The sequence below is a fragment of the Orcinus orca genome, chromosome 6 (genome assembly GCF_937001465.1).
Source record: "Orcinus orca chromosome 6, mOrcOrc1.1, whole genome shotgun sequence".
In the NCBI taxonomy this organism is placed as follows: Eukaryota; Metazoa; Chordata; class Mammalia; order Artiodactyla; family Delphinidae; genus Orcinus; species Orcinus orca.
The window spans coordinates 87,731,660-87,758,310 of NC_064564.1; the positions used below are offsets into that span (position 1 = coordinate 87,731,660).

Consider the following 26,651-nt stretch of genomic DNA (forward strand, 5'->3'; position numbering starts at 1 on the left):
CCCTACTCTAAGAGTTTCATTCAGTTATGCTGTGTGGAACCCAGTAATCTGAATTTTTAAATAGCTCCCCAGGATTACAGTATATTCTTATGTTAAGAATATCAGGTGATCATTAAACTGAATCGTTTCCCCAGTCTTCTGTTTCCTGAATGCATCTTTAGACACAATTTCCTTTCATCAGAACACACTTGTATATAGATTAAATGATAGGTGCATCCAAGTGAGGTAATAGTTAACTTAATTTATAACTTAGATGCCTACCTATTTCCAACACCAATTAAAGGAAGCTAACAATATATAATACATCTAATAAGACCATCAAAATAGAAACAGAAAATTTTAGACAACAGAGAAGAGGAAAACTATATCAAAATTCTAGAGTAGCAGATTTACCTTAATGAGTAGCTGAGTCTCCTAGCAGCAAAGGCAAAAAGTGAAATATGCTAATTATAGAATTCTTACTATCTGATGAAATAAAATGTATCGAAGTATCTGAAGAAATAAAATGTATCGAAGTATCAGTAGAGACATTTTTTCCGTAGAGCTGAATTCTAAAAGGAACTTAATTACATAAATCCTATTACACAAGTAATTTTGAACATAATAGAAAATATGCTAATGTATAGAGAGAAATTTTTTCTGGAGTTATATTGTAAAGAAACTAATTATACAGGTCCAACTGTGTAAGGGACTTTGAATAACAAAAAGAGTTGTATAACCAACAGTGGTTGGGCAGACAATAAAGACTATTTCTCATACATCCATTAAGACATCAATCTCTGGAGGCACTTCTGGGCAAAGGTCCAAGAGTGAGGCCTTCAGACGATCTACCTTTTCTCAGGGCAAAAGCTTAAGACATCTAGAAAATAAGATGAAGAGTGCGGTTGTGCCTGGACTTGGGGTCCTCTCAGAGGAGGAAATGGGCTATACTGCCCCACTGCAGGGGCACCTGGAGAGCCATCTGGTAAAGGAGCCAGTTCATGCTCATGACTAGGTACCCACACTCTGGGGGCTCACTCCATTAATCAGCCCCAGAGGAGGGACTCAGGAGGTGGAGGGGGAAGATTCTGAAGACACTGGAAGACCTCCCCTCCCAGAGGCATGTGGGGTTTTCCACGCATTGCAAATCCCACAGTTTGCTACCAACGTGGTGACTGCTCTGGGGCTGCACTAATGGAGGAAAGGTGCCAGAGCAGGGAGGTGAGGCCCTGGCTCTGTCCTGCCCACCAACCTCTCTTTAGTTCCTTTCCTACACCACACTCTCATCTCTGGCGCTCTGCACGTGCCGTCCCCTCACCCTGGGACAGTCTCCCCCTCGCCCCACCCTTGCCCCTTTCATCTGGCACTTCATCCTTCAGAGCCCTGTCTAGATGTCACTGACGCCCTCAAGCCTCGGCAGAAACCCAGCCGTGCCCCACAGCATCCTCCCCTCTCCACAGCAGACCCTACCACACCAGTGTGAGATGGCTGTGTCTGCAGTGACACCCTGAGAACGGTCACCAAAGCCCTGGTTCACTGCTGGATCCTCACTGCTGGAAGTGCCAGGCACAGAGCAGATGCTCCAAAGATGTGGACAGTGGATGCATAAGAAAGGAGTACAAATACTACTGCTACGACTGTCAACAGTAAGGGCTGACACTTATACAGGCATACCAGGTACCAGCCCCATTCTAAATGCTGAAGTGTGAGGCTGTGATTAGAACCCAGGCAGTTGCTCCTGAACCCACACTCTGAACCCTTTTGCTCTAAATCAGTGAACAAAAACACGTGCCGTGTGAGGCTGGATGACCAGTATAGGGCTGGAGAACTTAGTGCTCACCCCGGCATCGCACCGCACCTCAGCACCCCTCCTACCTGCAGGTATCCTGGAGATCGGGCGAGAGGTGAACACACGTGTGCAGGAGACCAAGGGCACAGGGTATGATCTCAGCAGCCACCCTTCTCAGAAAGCCCAGGTGCGGCCAGATGGGAGGTTTAGTCCTATCCCATGACGGTGGCACTGCCTGTGCTCCCCAGGCGTGGACCATGCTAGAACAGGACCTGTGAGCGTCAGAGGAGCAGACGGAAACAGAACAAGCACCTTGCCACCAGGAACACTGCCGCCTGCAGAGGAGACCAGGAGCTCAGACGGGCTGGAGCCAGGCGCTGGCCCAACAGGACTTGACCGATGGCTGGGCTTCTGCTCAGATAATCCGGCTGCTTTTTTCCTCTGGGCAGCGATCTGGGACAGAACACTGTCTATGCTTCCACCTGAGGAAACAGGAATAGGAATGACTGCCTGGGTCCAGAGCACTGCAGTGCGGGCGGTGGACATCAGGTGCCGACCTGGCTGAGCCAGAACCCCGTTTCCCAGACCCCCGCCCCTGGCTCTGGGTCAGGGCTAACCACAGGAGGACTGTGCATGACAACTGGCAGGTGGACGGCCATCAAGGCTCCAGTTTGTCCTCACTTTCCCCCGAGCCACGGCCAGTTCAGTCAGCCGCCAGCGGGCACAGACAGCACGCCCTGCCCTGGGTTCCCCCAGCAGCCCCGCTGCAGCGCCTGCCAGCAGCTCCACATGCTGCCACGCCAGGGCTCCTCTGCCATCATCCAGCCTCCGCTTCTGGATCTCTACGCCCCCAGCTACTCTCACAGTTGAGCCAATAACTTCCTCACTCCATAATACTCAGGGGGTTAGCTTCCCTGACTGAATCCTGACTGCCAAGTTCCCTCTCCCTGTTTCCCCAAACCTAGCAGCAACCTTGAATTATTAGGAAGGAAAAGGGGAAAGTGATAATATCCAGAGCGCGGGAGGGCACTGGAGGGAGAACACTGATACCTGACATTTATAGAGCACTTACTAGGTCTGGAGGGCAAAGTGTAAAGCTTCAAAGACAGGCACACCCACTGCCCCCGCCACCCTGATTCAAAGGCACTTACATTAAGCAAATAGCTAAGCAAGCAGGCAAGCGCAGAGCTATGGAGCCATTACTTAGAGTGGGATCTCCAAGAGCAAAAATCGAGAACAGCCTGAATGGTTGAACACCATTCAACAAGAGGGAACTGGTGAATTAAAACTGACACCTCATATGAGTGGAAGGCGGTCTGGTTATTTAAAAGATGCTGTAGCTACACGTGTACTGGCATAAAGAGGTGTTTACAACATGGTAATGGGTACAAAGAGGAAAAAGCTTACAGAGCAGACTACACTGGGAAGTCAGCCTGCTTGCGTGCAGGTCCTGGCTCTGCTACTTCGCAGCTGTGTGGTCCTGGGCGAGTTATTTAACTCCCCTGAGCCCCAGTTCCCTCCCCTGTAAAGTGGAGAGGACACCTCACAGGTTGTTGGAGGACTGAAGGAGATAATCTATTTAAAGGGCACTGTGCCTGGCATACACTAAGTGCTTAATAAATTATTATTATGCTTTCAAAAATATGCATTAAAGTACTTGGCGAAGATATACACCAAAATGTTAACAATGATCCCTAATGGGTGAGATTATACTTTTTTTTTTCTTTATCTGGTTTTCAAGCTTTTCCATAAGAAGCATGCATTCCTTATGTAATGGCATAAAGCAGGGTGCCTTCCTGCAAAGCTGGCTTTGGTTAATCCTGGATCCCCTCGGGGAGGACCAGAAAATATCCTGTAACCAGCCTCATTACCTATTCCCATACTCTGGTGTTTTGTTTGGTTTTTTATAGTATTTACTATCATCAGATTTTTAAAAAATTATCTGTTTATACCAGAATACAACTTCTTACAGAACTGACTTTGAAATTTTTATTGCTAAATGCTCTATCGCCTAGACATTGCCTTGCATCTAATAAGTGGTCAACAATATTTGCTGAAAGAATATGGTAAACAAATGTAATGATGTGAAAAAAATTAAAATTAAAGAAAAAGAAAGTATGCCAATAAGCCCCAAATAACTGTGGGGCAATTTGCTTTGAGTCTTAATTGTCCCTGGGCAAATCTGCTGTGTGTCTCTGGGCAAATCTGTCACCCACTCTGAGCTTCAGTTTCCTCATCTGTTCATTGAAGGGTCAGGATGAGAAGATATCTAAGGTTTAATCTTCAAGGATTTTAAATACCGCAAAAACACCATGTATTTCTCTTAGTTTCTTGTAAAATTTTCCAAGAAAATAAAGCATTATAAACTATTTCTTCCCCTCCCCTGCCCTAAGAAAATGCATAGAAGAAACTATGAATTGTGAATTCACTGAAAAATCCTTTAGGCACATCAACGAGAAAGACAGGTTGTATGCAGTGGTCTCTAGGACTGTCCCCAGTTCACACCCTCAACCCCAAGGGGTCTTCCCACCTCCCCGGAGTGGCCTGCCTGGGTACCCACCTGAGCGGTTGTGTAGCTCCCCACCGTGCCTGCTCATGCCTCCTACCCCACTGGAGCCACCAGAAGAATGAGGTGAGTGGTTGAAGTTTCCAGAATTGGCAGGAGAGGCTGGGCTTCTGGAGAGAGATGGAAATTTAACTGGCCTGACGGGAGTCTGCAAGAACAAGGTGGATATCACAGTTAGGGTTTGCTGTTCATTCCTTCCGATGCACAGATCACAGTGGTGAGGTACCTGGAGTTCAGCTGGCCCACCCCAGCCGGTGCTTGCATCCACTGGCATGTCCTTGCCCACCGGTGCTCATCCTGCTAGGAGTCCCCCAAGGGATGGCAGTTCACATCTATCTGCTGACAACTTGACCGACCATTAACTCAGGCTGAGCACCTGTGACATCATTTCCTACAGGTCACCCACCTGCTCCCATGTGGTGGACTAATGTAAACCCACTCTGTCCATTTTTGAGTACCTCCAGCCACCAGGCCCTTGGTCTCCAACTAGTGATTTGGTATTACGACAGTCCAGGGAGGCAGCAGCAAGCAATGGGGGTCAGACAGAGACGGGGGCCCTGAGGTTCTCCAATCAGTCGACACAAAGAGGCAGGGTCAGGTCCTAAATCCCTGTCCTCGGTTTGCCCATTTACTGTACCTACGTTATTTACAGTCTACACATATGGAGATCAGCTCCCACAACGGGACGGACTACCTTAGTATATCACAGAGACACACCGAGGGCCACCAAGTCAGAAACCACTGCGGTCAAAAGGAGACAAGTCACACTTTCTGGTTGCAAGAAAACACTAGTAGCACACATAGTTGCCCCCCAGCATTGAGCTTTGTCCTGGACCTGCGCAATGTAGTATGGAACTTAATTAGAGGCCAAGAACCTGATTTCTGGTCCCAGCATCCCCGCCCCAACTTGGCTGGGTGACCTTCAGCAACTGACTTCCCTTCTCTGGGCTGTTTCCTCATCTACTAAAGGGAAGGGTGGATTAGATCAGGTCTTCAACCTGTGTTCCAGGGAGAGGGGCTCCCATTTTCACTCCATTCACTCTAACATTTTAATCTGCTTACATATTAAGTTCTTTGGTAGGGTTTCATTAGACAAAAGAATATCACTCATTTAAAAGAAAATAAAAAGCTTCAGCCCCCCTGGATTAGTGGGTCTCAGGTCCCTTCTGCCTGCAACACATCACAATGTCAGTGAGTGGTGACGTGTAAAGCATGTCAGCTGGACAACTTACGGTGTCTGTGCTCCCGCCGCCCACAGGTTGCCCCCTGCTGGCTCTCTGGGGCCGCACAGTCTTCATGGGGTCTGCCTTCCCGTTGTGACATGTCCGGGACCGATCCGAGCTCCACAGCTCAAAGCTGGAATGGGGTAAGAAAGGGGGGATGACTGCCTTCAGCTTGTCGCTTGGGAGTCTGGTGAAGGGGGCTCCATTCCGAAGCTGAAAAAGACAGGCTGTGGGTTAGGCAAGCACCAAGAGGGCTCCCGGCTCTGCGAGGAAGGCTCCAGGTTTCCCCTGCTTCTCAGAGAACGGCAGCACTACCTACCCCTCCACCCAAGCCAGAAACCCACATGATGTCCTCAGCTCTCTTCCCAGCAACCAAGCGATTCCCACAGCTGCTCTGCTCCAACTCCCAGGTTCTCTTGCATCTGTCCACAGCAGAAACACACAACAGGGGCGGGGAGTATGGAGAGTCGTGGGGTAGCCAAGAGGTGATACGTGTGCTGTGATGGGGCAGCACAGGGGAGGGGCCACCTCTCCCTGCAGGTAGAGAGGGCATCTTGTGGGTGGGGGGGCACTTGAGCTGAGCCCAAAGGACAACAGAGAGGTTTGGGGAAAGGGCACTGCAGACCGAGAGAAGAGAATGTGGAAAGGCCTGGAGGCAAGAGGAGCAAGACCAGTGCACAGAATTGCAAGGACACTGGTGTGACCAGAGCTGGGGGTTTCAGGAGGAGGGGATGAGGGTACTGGAAGGCCCAGGCTGGCTATCTGTGAACCCAGCCAACCCTCCCATCCCCCATCCCACCACGTCCTTCCTACTCCAGCCACACCTCCCACTGCTGACATTTTTAACTGCAATTTAAGTTTTGAAAATGTGATTTGGGGTCAGTATAAAATCCACACAATGATGACTGGCGGATTGTCAAGGAAAAGCTTTCACACAGTCCAAGCTAACTTTAATTAAGAAAAGACAGTGAACTTGGTGCCAGATGGTGCTTTGCAGGGAAGGGCATACCACAGCTAAACCTGCCTCGGGAGCCAGGCAGGTGGGCATCTCCGCAAGGATGGCTGCAAACGCCCACTCAGCAGAGCACCGTGGCCATCCTCCATCTGCCACGGGGCAGGCAGGCACACTGGTGCCCTCTAGAGGGCATGAGGAGGTGGGACAGGAGAGCAACAAGATGGGAGGGTGGGCATCCTGGGTTCCCACCCTGGCTCTATCCTGCTTTTCTGAGAGTCCGTGAATAAGGGCTGTCCCCTCTGGACCTCGACAACCTCATCTGCCTAAGGGTATTCATCACAGCTGTTAAAACAATGAAAAACTAGGAACCCCAAAGTCCAGCAGGTCAGTCTTAGATAAAGAGATGAGGGCACAGTCCCATGATGGAATGTTCATCCTGCAGCCATTGGGTGTGATGGGACCAAAGAGTGTTTCTGACACAGAAAAGATGGTCATGACAAATTGTTAATACACCAGGTTCAGCACAATATGGGGAGGATAACAGTGCCTGACCTGGCATGGTTGTTGGGGATATTAAGTGAGTGAATATATGTAAAGTGCTGCAAATACTTAATAAGCATTTGGCTGGTACATACTTAGTGCTGTGTTAAGTATTTGTTTATTATATATAACACGATATCATATTCACAGATTCACATATTCACCACAGAAAAAATGATTAGGGAAAATACTCAAAAGATATATGCCACAAAATGTCAATCATGATTATATCTGGATGTATGATCAAGGGCAATTTTATTTTTCTTTATACTTTACTGCATCTTCCAAAATTTCAATAACAGCATTTCTGTCTTCATACTGAAAGTAATTATTGCTATTTAATAACATTATCAAATGCTGGGCGGTACAAGTCCCACAGTCAGTGTGCAGACACCAATTTACGCCTATTACACAGCAGGGCAGAGCGGGCAGATCCTGGTCAGGGCTCCGCAGGTCCTGGGGCAGCTTAGTCTTTTGGGGGCTCCTCTGCTCCCTTCTTCTCTCCAATACTGCCCTCTCCTGGCCAGCCTCCAGATTAAGGCCTCAGAGCTAAAGGGACTTGAGCCCAACTCCAACCAGGAGACTCTCACTTCAGAGAAGAGAAATGAAGCCCACAGAAGGGAGGTAACATGTCCAACGTCACACAGTAGATAAATGAGAGCTCATTCTGGGCCAGCCACTATGTTAAGAACTTCCTGGGGATGATCTCATTGAAAAACCACAACCATGAGAGATCATCCCCTAAGTTAGAGAAGGCTAGCTATCACCTAATGTCCATCCTCGATATCTTCCTCAGCAGACACACCTGATACTTAGATGGGCACACGACCACTCGGAACAAAGACTTCATTTCCCAGCCTCCTGTGCAGTGTGAATGGGCCATGTGACTAAATTCTGGCCCATTTAATGTAAGCAAAAGTGATGTGTGAGTTTCCAGGAAACTTCTTTAATTTTTTGCGGTACGTGGGCCTCTCACTGTCGTGGCCCCCCCCAGTTGCGGAGCACAGGCTCCGGACGCGCAGGCTCAGCGGCCATGACTCACGGGCCCAGCCGCTCCGCGGCACGCGGGATCCTCCCGGATCGGGTCACAAACCCATGTCCCCTGCATCGGCAGGCGGACCCTCAACCACTGCGCCACCAGGGAAGCCCAGGAAACTTCTTTAAAGACACCTGGCATGTGCCTATGGTCACCTCTTCTTCCCTCATCTTTCCTGTCAGCTGGAGTGAGGTAGTAATGGACAGAGCTCTGGCAGGCATCTTGGACCAAAAGGTGACCTTGGTAGTAGTAGCCATGGCTGGTAGACCAACAGGTAAAAGGAACCTAGGTCCCAAACTCTATGGAACAATAAACTAGTCTTGAACTTCACTTACTTGACAGAAATGTGATGCTGTCATATATTTATGCCAGTTATTTGGGGATTTTCTGTTACTCATAGCTGAACCTAATCCTGATACATCTCTAATTTATAGATGAGGAAACTGAGGCCTCTCTCAGGCTGGAAACATACCCTCCTCTTTGACTTCTCTCTCCTTGGCTTTCCGTAACCAAAAGGGTGAGTTCAATGTCACCCATCAATTCCTATGCCTACAAGGCCCCTGTCCTCAGTACTGCCTCCTTCAGAACATGATTGGGGATTACCTCTGGCTGCTAAGCACAAGCACAGCCTTACCTGCAATTCAGGGCTGGCATCTGTCCTGATTTCTCGGTGCCAGAGATATACCCACTGTTACACATTTTGATATCGACCCCATCTGTAACCACCACAGAGAAAGACAAACGCCTACATCCCTTCTTAAAAATCAATCCCCTAACGATTGGTAGAGACCTGAAATGCTTTTAGAAAAGCCCCACACTCACCATGGTTGTCAATAACACATCTTCCTTTTCTCCTCTTGTGCTCCCAGGACCTGAGAAACAAACAGAAGTTTCCTGAAATGACCCCACCCCCACCCCACAAAGAGTTCATGGCATGAGGACAAGTGACCACGTCAGCCTTCATCCTGGAAAACCAACTCTCCTGAGTGATTAAATACTTAATAATAATTGGTATTCTATATCTGAATAGAAGGAAAGCACTTAAAAGGTATCTTAGAGTGTGTTTTCAGCTTTTCCATAAACCACTGTCATGCTGGGTCAGACAGTGGTACCTCCAGCTCAATAGTCTGTCTCAAACAGTGGTGCCAAAGGATCTAGTCTGGGTGTGGGAAGTCTGACTGTTAGAAGGGATCTGATCTAATTGACGTCCCAATCAGTGTGGGAATCTCCTTCAGTGCCCTGGCAAAGTCATCCAATCTGTTGAATACCTCCAGTGGTGGGGAGCTCACTACCCCCAGCCCAACCCTGGTAATTCACTCTATTTCAAAACACTGTCAGTGCAAGACCAATCACATTCGGCAGGTGGGAAAATCGCCGATCGAAGGCAAGAGAGAGGCAGTGACTGGCCAGTGGTCTCTCAACAGGGCATGTGGGACAGGAGCCTGGGACTCATGCCACCAGCTTCCCCATTCTACCACACTGACAGCAATTATGTCCCTTCTTTGCCAGACCAGCCACTCTGCCCCAGTGTCACATTCCAACAGCATCTCACCTCTGGCATCAGCCCAGGAGGTGGGACAAAGGGAAGAGGGTGAGGGCAAAAAGGTTCAGGGTTTGACCATTCTGGAAATTCTACCACACATGCAACTTCTTCTTACCATTGTCTTTGGTCGTGGGGGTCACGTCGGGGAGCCCAGAGCGGCTCGTCTTGTCTGGGGGGGGCGCCCTCATTGTGGAGTCCAGTGCTGGCTCTGGCTCATCACAGAAAGGCAATGGCTGGTTGCTGGACAGCCCACGGGGCAGTGTCTGCATCAGTTTGAGCTTCCGGAACCGATTGGACATTCGGTTCCACCAGGACTGCCAAGGAAGTGCAGAGCAGAGGTCATGCCCCAAGAACACCTAGCCCAGGGACAGTGACCACACTCCACACGTGCTTCCCTTCCCCTCTCCTGGGCCCACTGCGGGCATTACCAATCAACCATAGCACCCTTTCCCAAAAGCCATGGTTCTCTCTAAATCCTTCCTGACCCAGCCCTTAGGGGGCCTTTCCAATAGGCTGGAGTTGGCAGCGAACCCTATTTGCTAACCCTCTTCCAATCAATCTCCTTATTGCACAGATAGAGAAACACAGACCCAGGGATATCAATTTGCTCAATGTCTTACAGTCAAACAGGGACAGACAGGTGGACACAGAGGCAATACCAAACACCTTAACATCTATTACTGCATAACCTCCTTCCCCCTATTCCAGTAACAATGTGAGAGGTGTCAGGGTGTCCACACCAATGCCTGGACCATCTGCTCCTGTAGCTGATGCCTTCCCACCTAAAGAGAGGACAGGTGCCACCCCTAGGGTGTCTACATAATCCCACGATAGCTCAGGGGTTACTGGCACAGCGCCAAAGGGAGGCTGTGAGAGCCTGGCCTACAGAGATGGCAGTGAGGCAGGAATGAAGAGATCTATGCAAACAACACTGTGAGGAAGAATCCAGGGGCCTGAGTGAGCGACGAACATGAGAAGAATGCTAAGTCTGCAGATCTGAGAAGGTGCTAGAACCCCAGCCAGGACAAGGGAAAAAATAATTTTGATTTCCAACAAGCAGAGCAGGGCTCGGAGGATAAGAAATTCAAAGAGAAACATTCAGCTTGCAGTTTAGAAATAGGCAACTGGAGCTTGGTTTTGAGGTTTCCGGAAGAAGCTGACGGGGGTCTGTGGACCACAGGGAGATCCTAGAATGGTGCAATCAGCAAATACTTTCCACACTAAAGCACAGGCCACAGACAGATGGCCTGGAAGAAGAGGTGTTCAAGGTTGGCCAGCTCAGTACTACATCATACAAAAAAAAAAGTTTAAATTCCCTACATTTACAAATTGTGTCTCTGCATCAAAATCTGGGTTTCTAGCTTCTCCTGAAAAAGATGGGAACATGTGGCAACATGGACCCACATACTTGCAAAGCAGCGACTAAGGCCACTAAGTGGTTACGATCACCCCAGTTTTCCCTGGTCCCCACCGTTCCCTATTGCTCACCTCCAGCTTACTTCCTGCCCCTACTGGGCCCCCCACCCCAGCCTACACCAGCCCTGGTTAACAAGGAAGCGGCAAGCATCTCCCCGCTTCACCCATCCTGGCCTGGCTCTCTGATGCCATTTAAGACAAGAGAAGTCAAACCTTAAGTCCGCCTTTGTCATCAGGCAGCACTGGGACACTCCAGGGCTGTCGGACCTTCGAGTGGGGCGGGGGTGGTGAGTGGCTGGGCCGGCCTTTGTCTTTATTCACCTGCATGCAGACAGATGCCAGCAGTCGAACAAGTTCCGTGTCTATGGACACAAAAGGCAGCATTTTACCTGCAAATATGTCTGTCGGGCCATGGGGTGGGGGCCCAAGATGACCCCCATCAGCCTAAGAACTCAGCCCCACAGCTCCAGAGCCTGTGTTACTCCAGGATCAAGGCGTCCCTGCCCCTCCACTGGCTCTTCAAAAGGTGGCAAACAGGTGAGCAGGGCTTAACCCACTTAACCAGAAATAAAAGCCAGAAGTCCTGTCCTACCAGGAAGGCAGAGGGGTGGTGGGTTTAAAAAAGTACAGGCTCGGGACTTCCGTGGTGACGCGGTAGTTAAGAATCTGCCTGCCAATGCAGGGGACACGGGTTCGAGCCCTGGTCCGGGAAGACCCCATATGTTGTGGAGCAACTAAGCCCGTGCACCACAACTACGGAAGCCCACGTGCCTAGAGCCCGTGCTGCGCAACAAGAGAAGCCACCGCAATGAGAAGCCCGCGCACCGCAACGAAGACCACTTGCAACTAGAGAAAGCCCGCACACAGCAACGAAGACCCAACGCAGCCAAAAATAAATAAATAAATAAATTTATTAAAAACAAATAATAAGTAAAATAAAACAGCTGTTGTTTAAAAAAAAAAAGTACAGGCTCTACAGCCAGATGACTGAGGTTTGAATTCTGCCTCTGTTCCTCCCTGGCCATGTAACTGCAGGTAGATTAAGAGGTGACATTAGTACCACCACATAAAGGTATCTGGAGGATTTGAGGTAATTCCTAACATACAGTAAGTGCTTAAGAAAGGTTAAGTAGTATTAGTTATTATTAACTCAACTAGGCTATTGAAAAAACAACAAACAGGACTGAGAAGAAAATACTACCAACTATTAATATGCTTTTCTCTTGATGACTGTTTCCTTTTTTTCTCTCCAAGTGTTCAATAATAAGCATGTGTTTCTTTGAAAATTTCAGGCAAAAACTTCATTTGAAAACCCACTAGGAAAAAAAAAAATCCATTGGGGTAGATTGTTTTATTGGGAAAGGGAGTGGGGGAGAAGGGGGGAGCGGGAAGAGACACAGGGAAAGAGACGAGTCTGTCAGAGGAAAGCGTGTGTGGGAGGAGGCCGGGGTCCCCGGGAGACTGATCCTGAATGATGTGAACCCTAGCCACGAGAGGAGTGAGATCGCTGCACTTGGGTGGAGGGCCCTATCTCTCTAGCAGGGCTCAAGTCTTCCCAGACTCCGGGCTCCTCCCCTCTACAAGCAGCTCTGCTTCTCTCGCTGCTCTCCAAGGATACAACAGGACCAGCACGTATGTGTGATATGTGGGGCCCGCAGGAGGGGAGGGTGGCGGGGGAGGTGATGCTGGCGGTAAGGAAGGGGCTGCCACCTCCACAGCTAAGGGAGGCCACAGGAGTCCCTCCACCAGACACTGAGGAGGCAAAAGTCCTCCCCTCCACCGCCAGCTGCTGAGAATCCGGCTCAGGGCTCAGAGCCTGCAGGCCAGGAAGGCCTCCCAGCTTCTCCCGCTCTGGGCTGAAACTCAGGGGTCACAAGAGAGACAATAGGTAAGACAGACCCTGCCCCCTGAGCTGGCTAATTGGAAGCCCCAGGTCCCAGAGGAAGGCCTGTCAAAGTGGGGGAGGGTCTGAGGTGCCAGCTGGGGGCTTAGTAACGGTGACACCTCCAGCACAGGACCCTTGACCTGCAGCCTCCACCTACACAATTAAGCCACGGGGGTCACTGCTTACTCTGATTCTGCTCGTGAGAGGGGCCTGTTTCCTCCGGAGTCAATCAGTTTCTGGCTGGGAGCACAAATACCAATCTAGGATTTGTGCAGTCTGCCAAGGCCTTCCCTCCGGGAGACTCCCAGAAGGCTGGAGCCGAGAGAGGCCTCAGGGACTACCTGGTCCCAGCTCCACCCTCCTTGGGAGGAGTGAAGACTTGCCTGAGGCTGTGTGGGGAGCTCTGGGAGTCTGAGAGTGGCTTCCCCCTTGAATAAGCAAGTGCTTAATCACAGGTGATTATCTCAATTCCCAGCCAGAGAACCCGCAGGCTCAAAACTCTTTTCCAGAAACAACCCACCAGGATCACTCAGCAGCATCACTAGGTCAAAGGCCGTGTACCCGTTTTTTGCACGAAGAGTGACATCAGCTCCTTGGTTTAGCAGATATTTGACAATCTCCTTGTTCCTGTGGAAGAAAGAAAAAGCCAGAGTGAGACCCACTGAAAGGGAAATCATGGCCTTGCTTCTGGGCAACATGAGTGGTGGCTTTAACTACAGCAGCATCTCTGCATCTGTAAAAGGGCTTGGAAAGCTGTGTCTCCCAGCCCTTGTTCCCTACACTGTGGCCAGCCATGACAGAAATCAAAGCCTGAGTGTTCCTTCCACAAACCAAAAACCAAGGGCTCTGCCCCAAAACCACTGGCCCCCAGGACCACATGCAGGCCCTGCCCCTCCAGCCCCAAATCAGGACTCCTGCAGCTGAAACATGAAGCCTCCCGCAGGCCAGGGTGTTTGATGTGGAAGTCTGAGGCCTACCAAATGAGGAAAGAAACCACTTCAAAAGGATACAGGAGACTGCTCTGATCACCTGAAGCAGGACAAGGGTGGAGCCCCTAATTTGGAATCAGATCACTGAGCAGGTATAAGGCTGTATGCAGATCCCTGTCTCTTGGTCAAGCCCACCCCAAGGAGGAGGCATCCAGGAGGGCAGAGGGATGACTGGATGAGAAGGGATTCAGAAGCACCAGTCGACGCTGACGCCTATGCAAAACGAGGGCTAGGACAAGCCTCACCATCAGACGAGAAGCCAGTGGTACAAATGGCCGACGTTCATTCCCAACAGGGGCAACAGGGGGCTGCTATATACACCAATGTGAAACTCCAGAAGAACTAATCTGTTTGCTCAACTGAAACTTATCTTTCAGTATAAAACCTTCCTTCTGCATGGTTTCTCATGACCACAGGTGAAATTGTGTGCCAAGGCAACAGGAAATCTGGACACAAAGGGTAGGAATACAGGATAGACTGAGCCTGCGTGGCTTTTAGTCTTTTTTGAGTGCCTCAACATCGTCATAATTGGGGGGGGGTGGGCTCATCTGTAGCATCTCGGTACCAGAAACCCATCAGGAATCCTCTTTCAGCCCGGGACATCTTAGCCTCCCCACTGAGGGAGTGGAGCTGGCACTGACCCGTGGTAGGTGGCCTGCATGAGGGCCGTCCAGCCATGCACGCCGTCCTGCTTGTCCACGTCAGCATGCCTCTCAACCAGTAGCTGCACCAGAGGCAGCTGCCCCATGACAGCTGCCAGCATCAGTGGGGTCGCCCCATCCCCATTAACCAGGTTCACGTGGTTGGGGTCTTCATCGGCAATCTCTTTGACCAGCTGGAAGTTTCCTGCAGACAGAAGCAGAAGCAGAAGCCCTGGTGATCCGTGGGCCTGGCACTGCAGGATCATTTACCCAGTGGTTTCATGTAACAGATGTGCTAAGCCAGCCTCTGCACTGGGCTACGGGGCATCGCAGGGGCTACAAAGATGAGTCAGAGGTAGCCCGCACTCTCAAATCCTTCCGTCTAGGAGGGATGGAGGCAAGCACACGAACGGCTTTACCAAAAGACAGAAAATGTCACCGACATCTTAAAAGGATGGTGATGAAGGGCAATGAGCACGCAGAAGGAGAGCTCAGGTCTCCCTGAGAGGTGAGGATAAGGGCGAGCTTCCTGGAGGTGGGGTGTCTATTTCAGGAGAGGCAATATTAGGCTAAACAGCCCTTCATTACAAAGAGAGTGGAGCGGGTAGGCGGGCAGCCAGGCATTTTAGAGGTAAGTAAAAGCCAGGACATAGCCACAGGATTTAGCTGGAGAGGCAGAGGGGGCCTGAGAGAGCAGTCTGGAACCTGTGTGTAAAACAGCATGACTACCAGACTCCAGGGTCTGAACCTCCCTGGGTGAAACTAGAGTCAGGAAACAACAAAATGCCTGTTTCTTTCTCAAATACTCTGGGTGGCCTTGGAAAGGACTATAAATATTAATTAGGTTGGAAAAAAATAGCACTGTATTCTTAAATATCCAAAAAGATTTTCTCAAGCGCTTACCCATTTTCAATGCATGGAAAATATCAGGTCGCCTTTTCTCCTCATCTGGGTAAACAAAGATTTTACAAGTTAACCACGGAAAGGTTTGAAACAACAGAAAAGTCACAAGGGTGTAACGACCCAGCCTAGCTTTAAAAATGATCTGCTTCTCAAAAGCAGTCTAATCAGAGACCTGAGATGACTCCAGCAGACCTTCTGGAAGGGCTATTGTCAGAGTGTCTGAAAATGCTTCAGACACAGACCGTGGGAGGTCATCTGGCCCAGAAAACATGAATGAGCAGACCATTTCCCGATCCCACAACTCATAAAGCAGTCATTTTTAGGCACTCCAAACTTTGGGATGGCCTTTCTCAGATAGAATGGAAAAGTACAGTCTTGGAAAAATCTGTATTCCTATGAAGATTTTAAAAAGAAACAATGATTCTTTTAGTCTAAAAACTAAATGTACAACCATGAGGTAATTCCAGAGCAGACGACCCCTGAGACACTGAGCAGCTAATCCCAGAGGAGGTCATGGTCGTGGCCACCAGAAGAGCCAATGCTAATATTTGCTTTCCTTCCCAAATAAGCAGCCATCTGAATGATTCTGAAAGTCACCCCTACCCCAGACTTGCAGATGCAGCGCCCAGCAGGCGACTGCCCAACTGATGTCTTCGTGCTGGGCCTTGCTGTGCCCACCCAGGGCTAGCCCCTCCCTCATCTGCTCTCTGTCATCTTCCTCGAAGCTGGAGCTAGCGGGTACCCTGCTCCTTCCCGTCAGAAAGCATCCATCCTCATGACCAGGCTCTTCGCTGGTGTGCAAATGTAGGACTTCCTTTGACTAACTCCGGGGGGATGGAGCAGCTGCAGGAGGAAACCTGTGACTCTGGGCCAAATCCCTGGTCCAGATCAGCCCCCTCCGGCAGCTGGGAGGAAGGTGCAGCGTGGCACAAGGAGCACAGAGTCTGGAGTCAGAGTACCTGAATCTGAATGCATGTTTCCAGAGAGATCTGTCTCCTCATCATTAATATGGGGACAACACACTAACATGGGGACCATGTGGTTGTTGCAGGGGTGGATAATATAGATGGTAAAATGCTTCAGAAATTCTTAGGCTCTATTCTAAAAAAAAGAGCAATTTTTGTTATCTTTCCTAGTGACCAGCATCCACCCCAGAAAAGGTACTAGTTAACTCCAGGGCTCTTACAAGGAAGTATACACAGGGCCATGGAACCAAGTGTCTAATTTTGCCTTTGAAATACTATTAAGAAATGATATTGTGTTTTGGTTTCAAAAAATATGTCTCGTTCCTTTAAGTGTTTAAGAGTCTAATTTGCTGTGGGCCAGGGCCTTCTCATGCCAAGACCCTTTGACAGAAAAGAGTGTGTCACCTGGCCCTAGTGTTGGTTGCTAAGCAACCTTCTGGTGCAAATGAATCACTGACAGTCTAGTCTTACCCCAGGAAGCTGGGGCAGCTGTGCCTGATGCCCAGTGACCCTGGGCTGGTCCTTTCCTCACTCCAGGCTCCAGTTTTTGCATCAGTATCAGAGCAACTCCAGGGACCCTTCCATAGCCCAAGGAACAACCACAGTGGGGGTGGGGAGGGTGTCACAAGGACAGTTACAGCCTCAAAGATATCCTGTCCTGCAGCTAATGCAAGGGAGAGAGCTGGGGATCTCCAAGGCCCCGATGCGGGGTGGATTTCTGGCATTTCACAAAAAAAGCTGGGGCCTAATGTTATTCACTTAATAATCTGTCATTATTAGTAACACAGCCTTTGCCCTTGCTGTTGTCCTACCCGAAGGCTCTTCCCTGAGAGGCCGCATGGAACACTTCCTCAGCTCCTGCAAGTAGGCTGAACTCTCACCTCAAGGGGGCCACCCAACGGCCCTATTTCACACAGTGGCCTGTATCGCCCCAACTCCACTGCTCCCACACCCTCCACCTCGCCCCTGTTTGTTTTCTTCCCCACCATGGTACTTCCATCTACCGTACTATGTAACTTATTTTATTTAATATGCTTATTTCCTGTTTCTTGGCTGTCTCGCCTACAGAGGCCAGCGTCCTCAAGTGCAGGGATTAGGTCTGATTTGTTTGCTGGTGCCTAGAACAGTGCCTGGTACATAGTAGGCACTCAAATACTTGCAGAGTAACGGAATGAATGAATGGTCAATAAAAATCCATTTTGGTAGCTTCCACTCACTGCTCTTTATGTGCCAGGCACTGGGGTATGTATTTTACAGGCATTATCTTACCACAGCTCATAGGACCTCACAAGGTAAGTGCATTTATTATGGCTGTTTTATGAAAGAGGACACTGGAGTCCTGGAGGGACAATGAATACAACAAGGCCGCCCAGCCACAAAGTGGGAGAGCTGAGCCTCAAACCCTGGTCTGCTCGATGGGGAAGTCTGCTCGTAACCATGACCCGGTCCCATCAAATAGAATGACTACGGTAACAGGGGTGAGGCAGCTGCCAGCATCTCTCACGTGCTCCCTCTGGGCTGGGATGACCTCACTTGATTGTCACAGCAGTCCTGTGAGGCAGGGGGTACTCCCGTCACCCACTTATGGATGACGAAACAGAAGCTTAGAGAACGCAGGCAGCTGGTCCAAGGTCCCTTGGCCAGCACAGGCAAGGCTGGGTGGATCCTGGTAGAGGGTGACCTTGGGCACGCCCAACACTGTGTCTGCCCCACCGCACCTCGAGGAGATGAGGGCATCGCCTTCCCAGGGTGCCAGGGCAGTCCCTAAGGAGGCACGTGGGGAGCTAAGACCCCAGAACGCCGGCTGGGGGAAATCTGAGGAAGGAGGAGAATAAGCAGTACGAGAGGCACAGCTCAGTGGCTACAGGCAGGGTGCAAGTTCCAGACTGTCGACTTCTAGGGTGGAGGCCTTGAGCGAGTTGCCTGATCTCCCTCACCTGCAACGTGGCTGAAGCCAACCTCCCTGGGGTGGGGGTGAGGTAAGAGTCTGCCTATTGGCAGAGCAGGGACATGAGAAGGCAGTTCCCGTCCCGATCTTGGCTACAGAGACAAATGGAACCAAAGCCCTTAAAGGAGGGCAGCAGCCTTGCGTCAAGGAAAATACCCTGTGTGAGGCTGGAGCCCTACCTTCCAACTGCAACTCTTCCCCAGGACCTAACACTGAACTGCTATTACATTCTAGCCCAAGGGCTCACACCCCAGAGGCCAGCTTATTTTCTGCTCATGACCACCTGGTAGTTGTCATTAACCCCATTTTACACAAGAGGCAAAGGAAGGCTCAGAGAGAGTTACAAGCATGCCCAGCTCCCAGCGGCCCTACAAGTGCTCCAACTGGGCGGAGTCACATCCCCGTGCTCTTCCCATGGATTCCCTCGCCTTCTGAGTGTCACTCAGCTTCTAACCGGTATGTGACCTTTGACCAGCCTCTATTCCTCTCTGGACCTCACTTGTCCAATCTGCACAAAGTAAAGAGGTCTCCTGGCTCCAGATAGGCTTTCCTAAACTTTACTTCTTTTTCCTTTCTGTTTGGCGTTCTCTTCATTTTCGCCATCTCTCTGTTGTTACGGGGTTTTTCAACATGTTTATTTCAGAGTATTTTGACCCGACAGTGTATTTCTAATAAGCATTTCCCAAATGTGCAGCATCTTTTAATTGATGGAACTTTTTTTTAATTGACCATTTGAATTTTTTTTTAATTGAAATGTAGTTGATTTACAAAGTGATTGACAGGACTACTGCCTATTCTTTGGATGGTTCAAACCTTTCAACACTTTCAAGTCTTTTTAGCCTGTCTGTCTGATGACCTTTTCTTCCAATTTTTACCTTTCAGTCCTACGTGCTCACATGCTGCAGCCCAGCCTTACAGCCCAGGTCGTCTCAGGCCTGCCACTGAAATCAGAGCATCACAGACAGAGGGTATTGAGGCTGTGTGACTCTGCATTACACAATTCTACTGCACATGATGAACTAGAGGTTTTGAAACATATGTCCTGTAGCAGATTTGCTAAGGATTGTTTAGACATCTCTTTAAGTGCCAGAAAGATGGCAAAAAGAGAAAAGAAACAGGATACACTAATAGGTGTTGAAAAAACACAACAGAAAAGGAGGCTAAATTTTATGTGAATTACTCTCTGGGCACTGGTCATTGGCAACTGAGGTTAGGCACACTGTTCTAGAGCAGGGGTTGCCAAAACCACCCCTGTGCCTGTTTTTAGAATGATGGTTTTCCTGGTCACAGCCCCACCCACTCCTTGACATATCACGTAGGCTGCTTTCATTCTAGCAGAACTGAGTGGTTACGACAGAGATTGTGTGGCCCACAAAGCCTAAAATACTATATTTATTATCTGGTCCTTTACAGAAGTTTGCTGACCCATTCTAGAAGGATCTCAGAACCTCCTGCACCAGAATCATCTGGTTAGGAAGGAGGGGCCTTGCTGTGCAGGTTTCCAGGCTCTTCTGAGAGCTACCAAATCACTCTCTGGAGGGAGGGTGGGCCAGGAACCTGCACGTGGCAGGCACCCCTGCCTGATTCTCCCCCACGGCACATCTTAAGTCCCACTACCCCGCAGGCTGCGATTTCCACATGCCCTTCTGTTTGGACACCCCTCGGCGTTTGCCATTTAAACACAATCTGGGGTCCTCTGTGAGGCCACGGCGGGACGAGGGGGTAGTTTAGCGATGGCGCAGCCTGACCTGTCTTGGGTCTGACAGTGGTCAGCGGGTCCAGGTAGTCTGCAAGGTCCCTGTACTTGCGGTCAAGTGCGACCTCGAAGGCGGTCTTCTCCAGCACGCTGAGGTGGTCCGGGTTGGCCCCCTTCTCCACCAGCTGCTGGGCCGTGCCAAGCCTCCCGAGGAGTGCTGACAGCATCAGCGGGCTCCAGCCCACAGTGCGGGCCGCGTGGTTGGGGTCTGCACCCCACTCCATCAGCAGACGTACCACAGCCTCATGTCCGTGCTGGATTGCAGCCATCAGGGCCGTGACGTCCAGGAGCTCGTCCCTGCCGTCCCCCGCCTGCTCGCCTGAGGGTTTGTGATGGTCCACAAAGGCACCGGCTTCCAGGAGCAGCTTCACCACGCCCAGGTGGCCACCCCGAGAGGCCACGGTGAGCACACTGGCCCCCAGCCGGTTCTGGGCATTGACATCAGCCCCGTGATCCAAAAGGAGGTGTGCCACGCTCACATGTCCAAATCTGCCAGGAAGATGGACAATTAGTGACACTCAACATGGGGCAGTGATGAGGAGACAGCTCATGTAATCATTTAGTTATTAACTATTGAATCATTAACTACTAAAGTTGTAATAGCTGCTTATAATCAAAGGCCTTCTTCTGCTGCCAGGCACTGTGCTGGCCCTGCATACACACCATCACAAAGGCAAGCCACTGCCCTGTCTAGTTTCCAATCCAGCTCTGCCACCCACTAGCTGCATTACCTGGAGAAAGAATTTTAGCTTCTTCGTGCCTTCATTTCCTCATCTCTAAAATGGGGATATGATTATATCTACTTCAAGGGCTGTGGAGGATTAAATGAGTTAATATATATAAATATAAAACATACATAAAGCACCTAGAACAGTGCTTGGCCAAAGGAAGCACCACATAAATGTTAGCTATTACAATTGTAATCACTTAAACATTTTACATCACACAACAGGCCAAGGTCACCCAGCTGGTGAGAGGTAGCCACAGGGTCAGAGCCCAGGTCTGTCTGAATCCTGCTGCCCTCCCGCTTTCCCCTACACCACGCTGCTTCCCACATCGCAGAGAGTTCGTGTGATTCTGCTTCAGAGCTGGGTAAGCTCCCTCTCTGTGTTCTCATTCCCCACAGGCAGGGCCCATGTCTGACTCACGTCTACCCTTCCCAGCCCCAAACACACATGCACAGAAGGTCCTTCGAGATGAGACAGCAGACCCCATGCCAAGAAGTGTGGCGTAGCTGTGGTCAGCAGAGGCGGGTGGGGGCACCTCTCGCCAGAGGCCTGCTGCCACCTTCTGGCTGGAATGTCCCCTGCTGGCGGCTGAGAGTCCGATCTGGGCCAGACCCTCTCCAGGGAAGCTTGAGCGACTGCCTGGCTGGGACGCTGGGGAGACAGACATGCACCCACCAACTCTAATACCAGGAAGAGGAAAACAGATGCCTTTTCCCAGCAAAATTTCTTCCTTCGTCTGCCGCCAGAGGGCAGAAGTGTTCTGTTTTGCAGCGTTTGGGGTTGGCGCAATCTTTCTGGGCTCAGAGCTGGAAGGAGCCTTGGACTACAAGAACAACAAGAAGAAAGGGGCCGGCGGCGCCAGGTTTTACAAGACCGTAATGCCGGCATGAGGTCTGCATCTGCGAGGCAGCTTTTACAATGAATCTCTTGTGGCGTTCCCCTCCTTTACGGAAGCGGTTTTGTGCTTCTTCTAAACCCAGGGCCTCCCTCCTCCCTGTGGAGGCAGAGCCAAGGTTGAACTCTGTTTTGAACTTACAAATACCTTCTGGGACGTGAACCTGAACAGCACCGGGTCACTCAGCCTGCGGAGCTCAGAGGGAGAGCTTGGTGAACTGGCTTCCCCAGCTGCAGGGGAACTGGGCCTGTCTGGCCTCTTCTCCAAGAGTGGACTGAATCTGGCAAAAATGTGGAGAGCTGCAACCCCAGCCTGTCTCCCTGCCCATTCTCCATAATGATATTCCGCAAACCTAAATCTCATGGCCACTCCCCCACTTCCCGAAAAGGCCTGCCAACTTTGTCAACCTTACTTCCTCCCAACTCCCACACTGTACTGCCATGCTCACCTGCACTCAGCAGTTATACTCCTCCCATGCCTCTGCCATCCTGCCTTTCTGACCAGAGTACCCTCCTGTCCTTGTCTACGGGTCTAAGCACACCCGTTATCCTGCTGCAGGATTCAGCTCAGATCTCACCTCCTCTGAGCAGCTTCCAGATCATCTCCCCACATCAGTTCAGGTGTCCCTCAATTGAACACACACAATCCCCTGTCCTCACCCCTCCTGATGTACCTGGGCCCTCCTTCTATAATTGTGTCTTCCTGTTAGACTGTGCACTCTCCAAGGACAAGACCCACAGTGGAGCTCAGTAAATTTTGTCGAATGAGTGAGTGAATGAACAGTTGGCATAACCACGCAGAGGCTGGTCCCCAGACAGGCAACAGAAATGGCCGAAGAACTGGTGTATCCTCCGTTGGAGTAGATAACTTTAAAAGATTACCCTATTTAGGGACTTCCCCGGTGGTCCAGTGGTAAAGAATCCGCCTTCCAAGGCAGGGGACGCAAGTTCGATCCCTGGTCAGGGAACTAAGGTCCCACATGCCGTGGGGCAACTAAGCTCACGCCCCACAACTACTGAGCTCTTGCGCCTCAACGAGAGAGCCCATGTGCCGTAAACTACAGAGCCCATGCGCTCTGGACCCCGCACGCCACAACTAGTGAGAGAAAACTCGCACGCCACAACTAGAGAGAAGCCCACACGCCGCAAACAAAGACCCCGCATGCCACAACTAAGACCCAACGCAGCCAAAAAAATTTTAAAAATTAAAAAAAGATTTCTCTATTTAGTTATCAAGCATGAGATAAAATCTAGCATAATCCCTGACAGCAGATAACAGATAAAAATCCTGTTTTTATCTATTGGATCTTAGTAAGCCCTGAGATAAACTGATAATGCCTATTTCACAGATGAGGAAACTGAAGATTACAATGGAAAGCAATAATCCAGAATCTCTCAATTTGGAAGCCATGGAGTCAAAACTTGAACCTAGACCCTAAAATCCCAAAGCCCACTTTTTCTGGTAAAACAAACTCACAAAGGAGGAAAAGCGCTTAATTTGAGCAGAAATGCTGACACTTGGAATGCTTTCTGAACTCGTGAGTAGCCCAAGAGGTCATTCAATTAGGCTGAAAATATAAAAGGATTCAATGAAGGCTGAGATAATTTTGTGGATGCTAAGCTTCTAATAGGTAATTACTGAAGATAGGGAAGCTCAGGGCTTTCTGAGCAGCTGCTATGATTACCAATTAATTTCAGCAATTAACACCTGTATTGAAAGACCTGGCACACACTCCCACTCTCAAAGCACTGGGCTGAGAGGCCAGCTCTGCCACGCTGGCAGGAGGAAAAGTGAAGGGCAGAAGAAGGAAAGTAAGGAAGCCAAGGGTGAAATTAGAGCCAGAGTAAACACCATATAAGCTGTCCCTTTAGTGTTTAGCAAATTTGGCAAGTGGCTTCCTTGTGGCCAACACCAAGAGGAAAATGGTGAGTTACAGGATTCATGGCTGAGAGCAGAGGCTGGGAGCATAGGCTCTGGAGCACCTGCCTAGGTGTGAATCTGACTCTGTCTCTTACTAGCTGTGTGGCCTTGGGCAAGTAACCTAACTTCTCTGAGCCTCAATTCTTTATCTGTAAAATGGGGAAGGCAACAGTACCTACTTCCTCAGATTCTGTGTGGCCTGAATGAGTTAATTCATTTGAAGTACTTAGCACAGTGCTTGACACAAACTAAGTGCTCAACAAAGGTTATCATTTTAAGAATAGGAAAAAAAACATGAATGAAACCATCTCTGATGCTAAAACACTCACAAGAGACCAAAGTGCAGTCCAGGCACAGGGCCTCTGATGGTCCTGATCCAATGACGAGCTTTGGAACACAGAGAGCTGGGAAGATAAATAGATGCTCACTTCATTGAAAGTGGTGGCTGCCAGGAGCACCATCTCTGAGGCCTATCTACTTTCAAGGAGAAAGAGCACAGGACTGGAACGTGTCGGCACACAACCATGTGCTTGGCCGTCCTGACTCAAGGGTCAGACAAACTGTGTATCCTTTAGGAAGTCTCCCTACATATTATTCCTCAACACTGAGCTCTTGAGGCAGGTTAGGCAAGCGAATGCTTGAGCACAAACCAGCACAGACAGTCCAGATGGTCAGTATCACAAACTGAAGTACAATAAATTTTAAAGTACCCAGGCCCTGTCTAGGCTCAGCTAAAGGTTGAGTCAATTCTCATCATCTCATAGGACTATCCCATTCTACCATAGTAAATTAGAGAGTATGTCATAGCTAACGCTTCCAAAATAGCACCTGTAAGATAAATGGAGGAAAAAAGAGGAACGTAATTAGTCCAGAGCCTTTCGATTTGCAAGTGATAAAGTCAGGACACTTGGACCACAAATTCCAGCTCATTTTACAATACCAACTTGTAGAGAAGAAGGAAAATCCTCTAAAAATGTTAAATTATTAGTTAGCAGAGTTCAGCTTAATTCTTCTGAGTCTCCTGTCCCATCAAGGTTAAATTTCATTAGATGAAATTAATCAGATGACTTTGACCATCCTGCAGAACTTGGTTAGCAGCAAAAAACTGGTGATCAGGGTCTTTGAGACACCCTGCAGCAAACCAGGTGCTGCAGACATAAATCTCACTCAGCAAGGCCCCCGGGGCTCACTAAGGGCTCCTCGGTTCCAGGTGGGAGTTCAGAGATTAGGTGCGCGTCAGTGGCTCCCAAACCTACCATGTGGGAGAATCGTCGCCGGGGAGCCTCGTGTCACACAGAGTCCCTGTCCCTCCCCTGGGTCTTCTGAATCACAATCCCAGAAAGGGAACTCAGGGATCTGATTTGGAAAAGCGTCCCAATGATTCTGATGTACGGCCAGGTTTGGGTGTCACTGACAAAGGTGACCAGCTATAACGTGGGAGTGGTGGGCACCACTGCAGAGGCCTGCCCAGGGCTGAGAGACCAGAGAACAGGCGGGATATCATGGCAGGCTTCCCAGAAGAAGCTAAGCTGGGAGGAAGTGGGGGCTTCACTCACTGAGGGGAGAAGGGGAAGAAGAGGTTTCCAGTACATGGTTATGGTGAGGACTCTGCGGCTGGACTCCCCAAATCTGCTGACGAGCTGAATGCTCATGAGCAGATTTTGTAATGTCAAATTCTCATTCATAAAGTGGAGACGAAATTCTTGGCACACAGTAAATGCTCAATAAACGTTAACTTAAAAAAACAAAAACAAAGAACATGCAGGGAGACACAAGAGAAGGCCTGGATGGTATCATCTTGGCCTGAATTTAGGAAGCCAGGGGGAAAGAAGAAGAGAGGATTTGGGAAGAGGTCCGAATGTGAGAGCCTCAAATGCCATGCTAAGGGCTCTGACTAGGGGAGCTATCACAGGAGAGGCACAACCAAACATTCATTTCAGAAAGATCTGGAAGCTCTGCAGAGGATGGATTACAGAAGGCACACCTGGAAGAAGAGACAGCAGTGGGAGGCCACTTATAAATGTGTGGCCTGGACTAACGCAGAGGGGAAGGAGAGATGCTAAGGCCTAGACGGGTACTTGGTTGAGGACCTACCTGGAGTTTTAAAGCCTGGAAGAGTGGATGGGGCCACTAAGAGAGACAGGGAACCTCAGAAGTAAGGCCCATAGCCCAAAAGGTTTTATGGGCACCCCAGACTGCTCCGGGCAACAAATCAAGTGTCTTAAGACAAGGAGTCCCAACACACTGATAGGTGCATAAAACACTGCATTACCCATGTGAATGGACAGCCCAAGTGTTACAACTGGGATGCGTTACCTAGGTGTGTTTACAGACTGAAATAAATACCCAAGGGCTAAGGAATGGTTAAGCAAACCACAAATGGTTAAGTAGTGCCCATGGATGGAATATCACACAGCAGTTGAAAACGATATATTTAACGACGAAAATAATGCAGAGTAAAAATTTTCCAGAAATACAAATTAAACTAGAACAACCATGTAACACTTGGAAATGAACTCAGAAATGAAATATAATCGGGTCACAATGAGAAGATTATGGGTAAGAATGTTGTGATTTCAACGCCTTTTAGAAAAACAAATGGCTCATACATATGGAAAGATGTTTCATTTCACTCAGTTTAACAAATGCAAGTCACGGCCACGCTGAGATATTTTTCACTCATCAGACACAAAAATTCAAAAGTTTGATAATATACTCTGTTGGAGAGGCTGCAGGAAAAAAAAGGCACTCACATACACTGCTGCCAGGAGGGTAAACTGGTTAATACTACTGTGGTCAACAGAATAATGGGCTCCCTAAAGATGTCCACATCCTAATCCCCAGAACCTGTAAATATGTTAGGTTTCGTGGCAAAGGGGAAATTAAGGTTGCAGATAGAATTAAGGTTGCTAATCAGCTGACCTTGAGATAGGGGAGATTATCCAGGTGGGCTCAGTGGAATCACAAGGGTCCT

At 49.5% G+C, this 26,651-nt stretch overlaps 1 protein-coding gene across 2 annotated transcripts in view; it reads right to left on the reverse strand.

Moving 5' to 3' along the window:
* ANKS6 (ankyrin repeat and sterile alpha motif domain containing 6) overlaps positions 1 to 26,651 on the reverse strand; it is a 55,425-nt gene that overhangs the window by 26,996 nt on the left and 1,778 nt on the right. For both annotated transcript variants that reach the window (XM_033431183.2, XM_033431182.2), the window contains exons 2-11: positions 20,127 to 20,623; positions 15,466 to 15,510; positions 14,563 to 14,767; positions 13,453 to 13,559; positions 11,261 to 11,409; positions 9,747 to 9,945; positions 8,911 to 8,960; positions 5,567 to 5,770; positions 4,329 to 4,482; positions 2,081 to 2,250 (exon numbers count right to left, since the gene is read on the reverse strand). In XM_033431183.2, the coding sequence (XP_033287074.1) occupies positions 2,081 to 2,250; positions 4,329 to 4,482; positions 5,567 to 5,770; positions 8,911 to 8,960; positions 9,747 to 9,945; positions 11,261 to 11,409; positions 13,453 to 13,559; positions 14,563 to 14,767; positions 15,466 to 15,510; positions 20,127 to 20,623 (1,780 nt within the window). The remainder of the gene's footprint in view (positions 1 to 2,080; positions 2,251 to 4,328; positions 4,483 to 5,566; positions 5,771 to 8,910; positions 8,961 to 9,746; positions 9,946 to 11,260; positions 11,410 to 13,452; positions 13,560 to 14,562; positions 14,768 to 15,465; positions 15,511 to 20,126; positions 20,624 to 26,651) is intronic.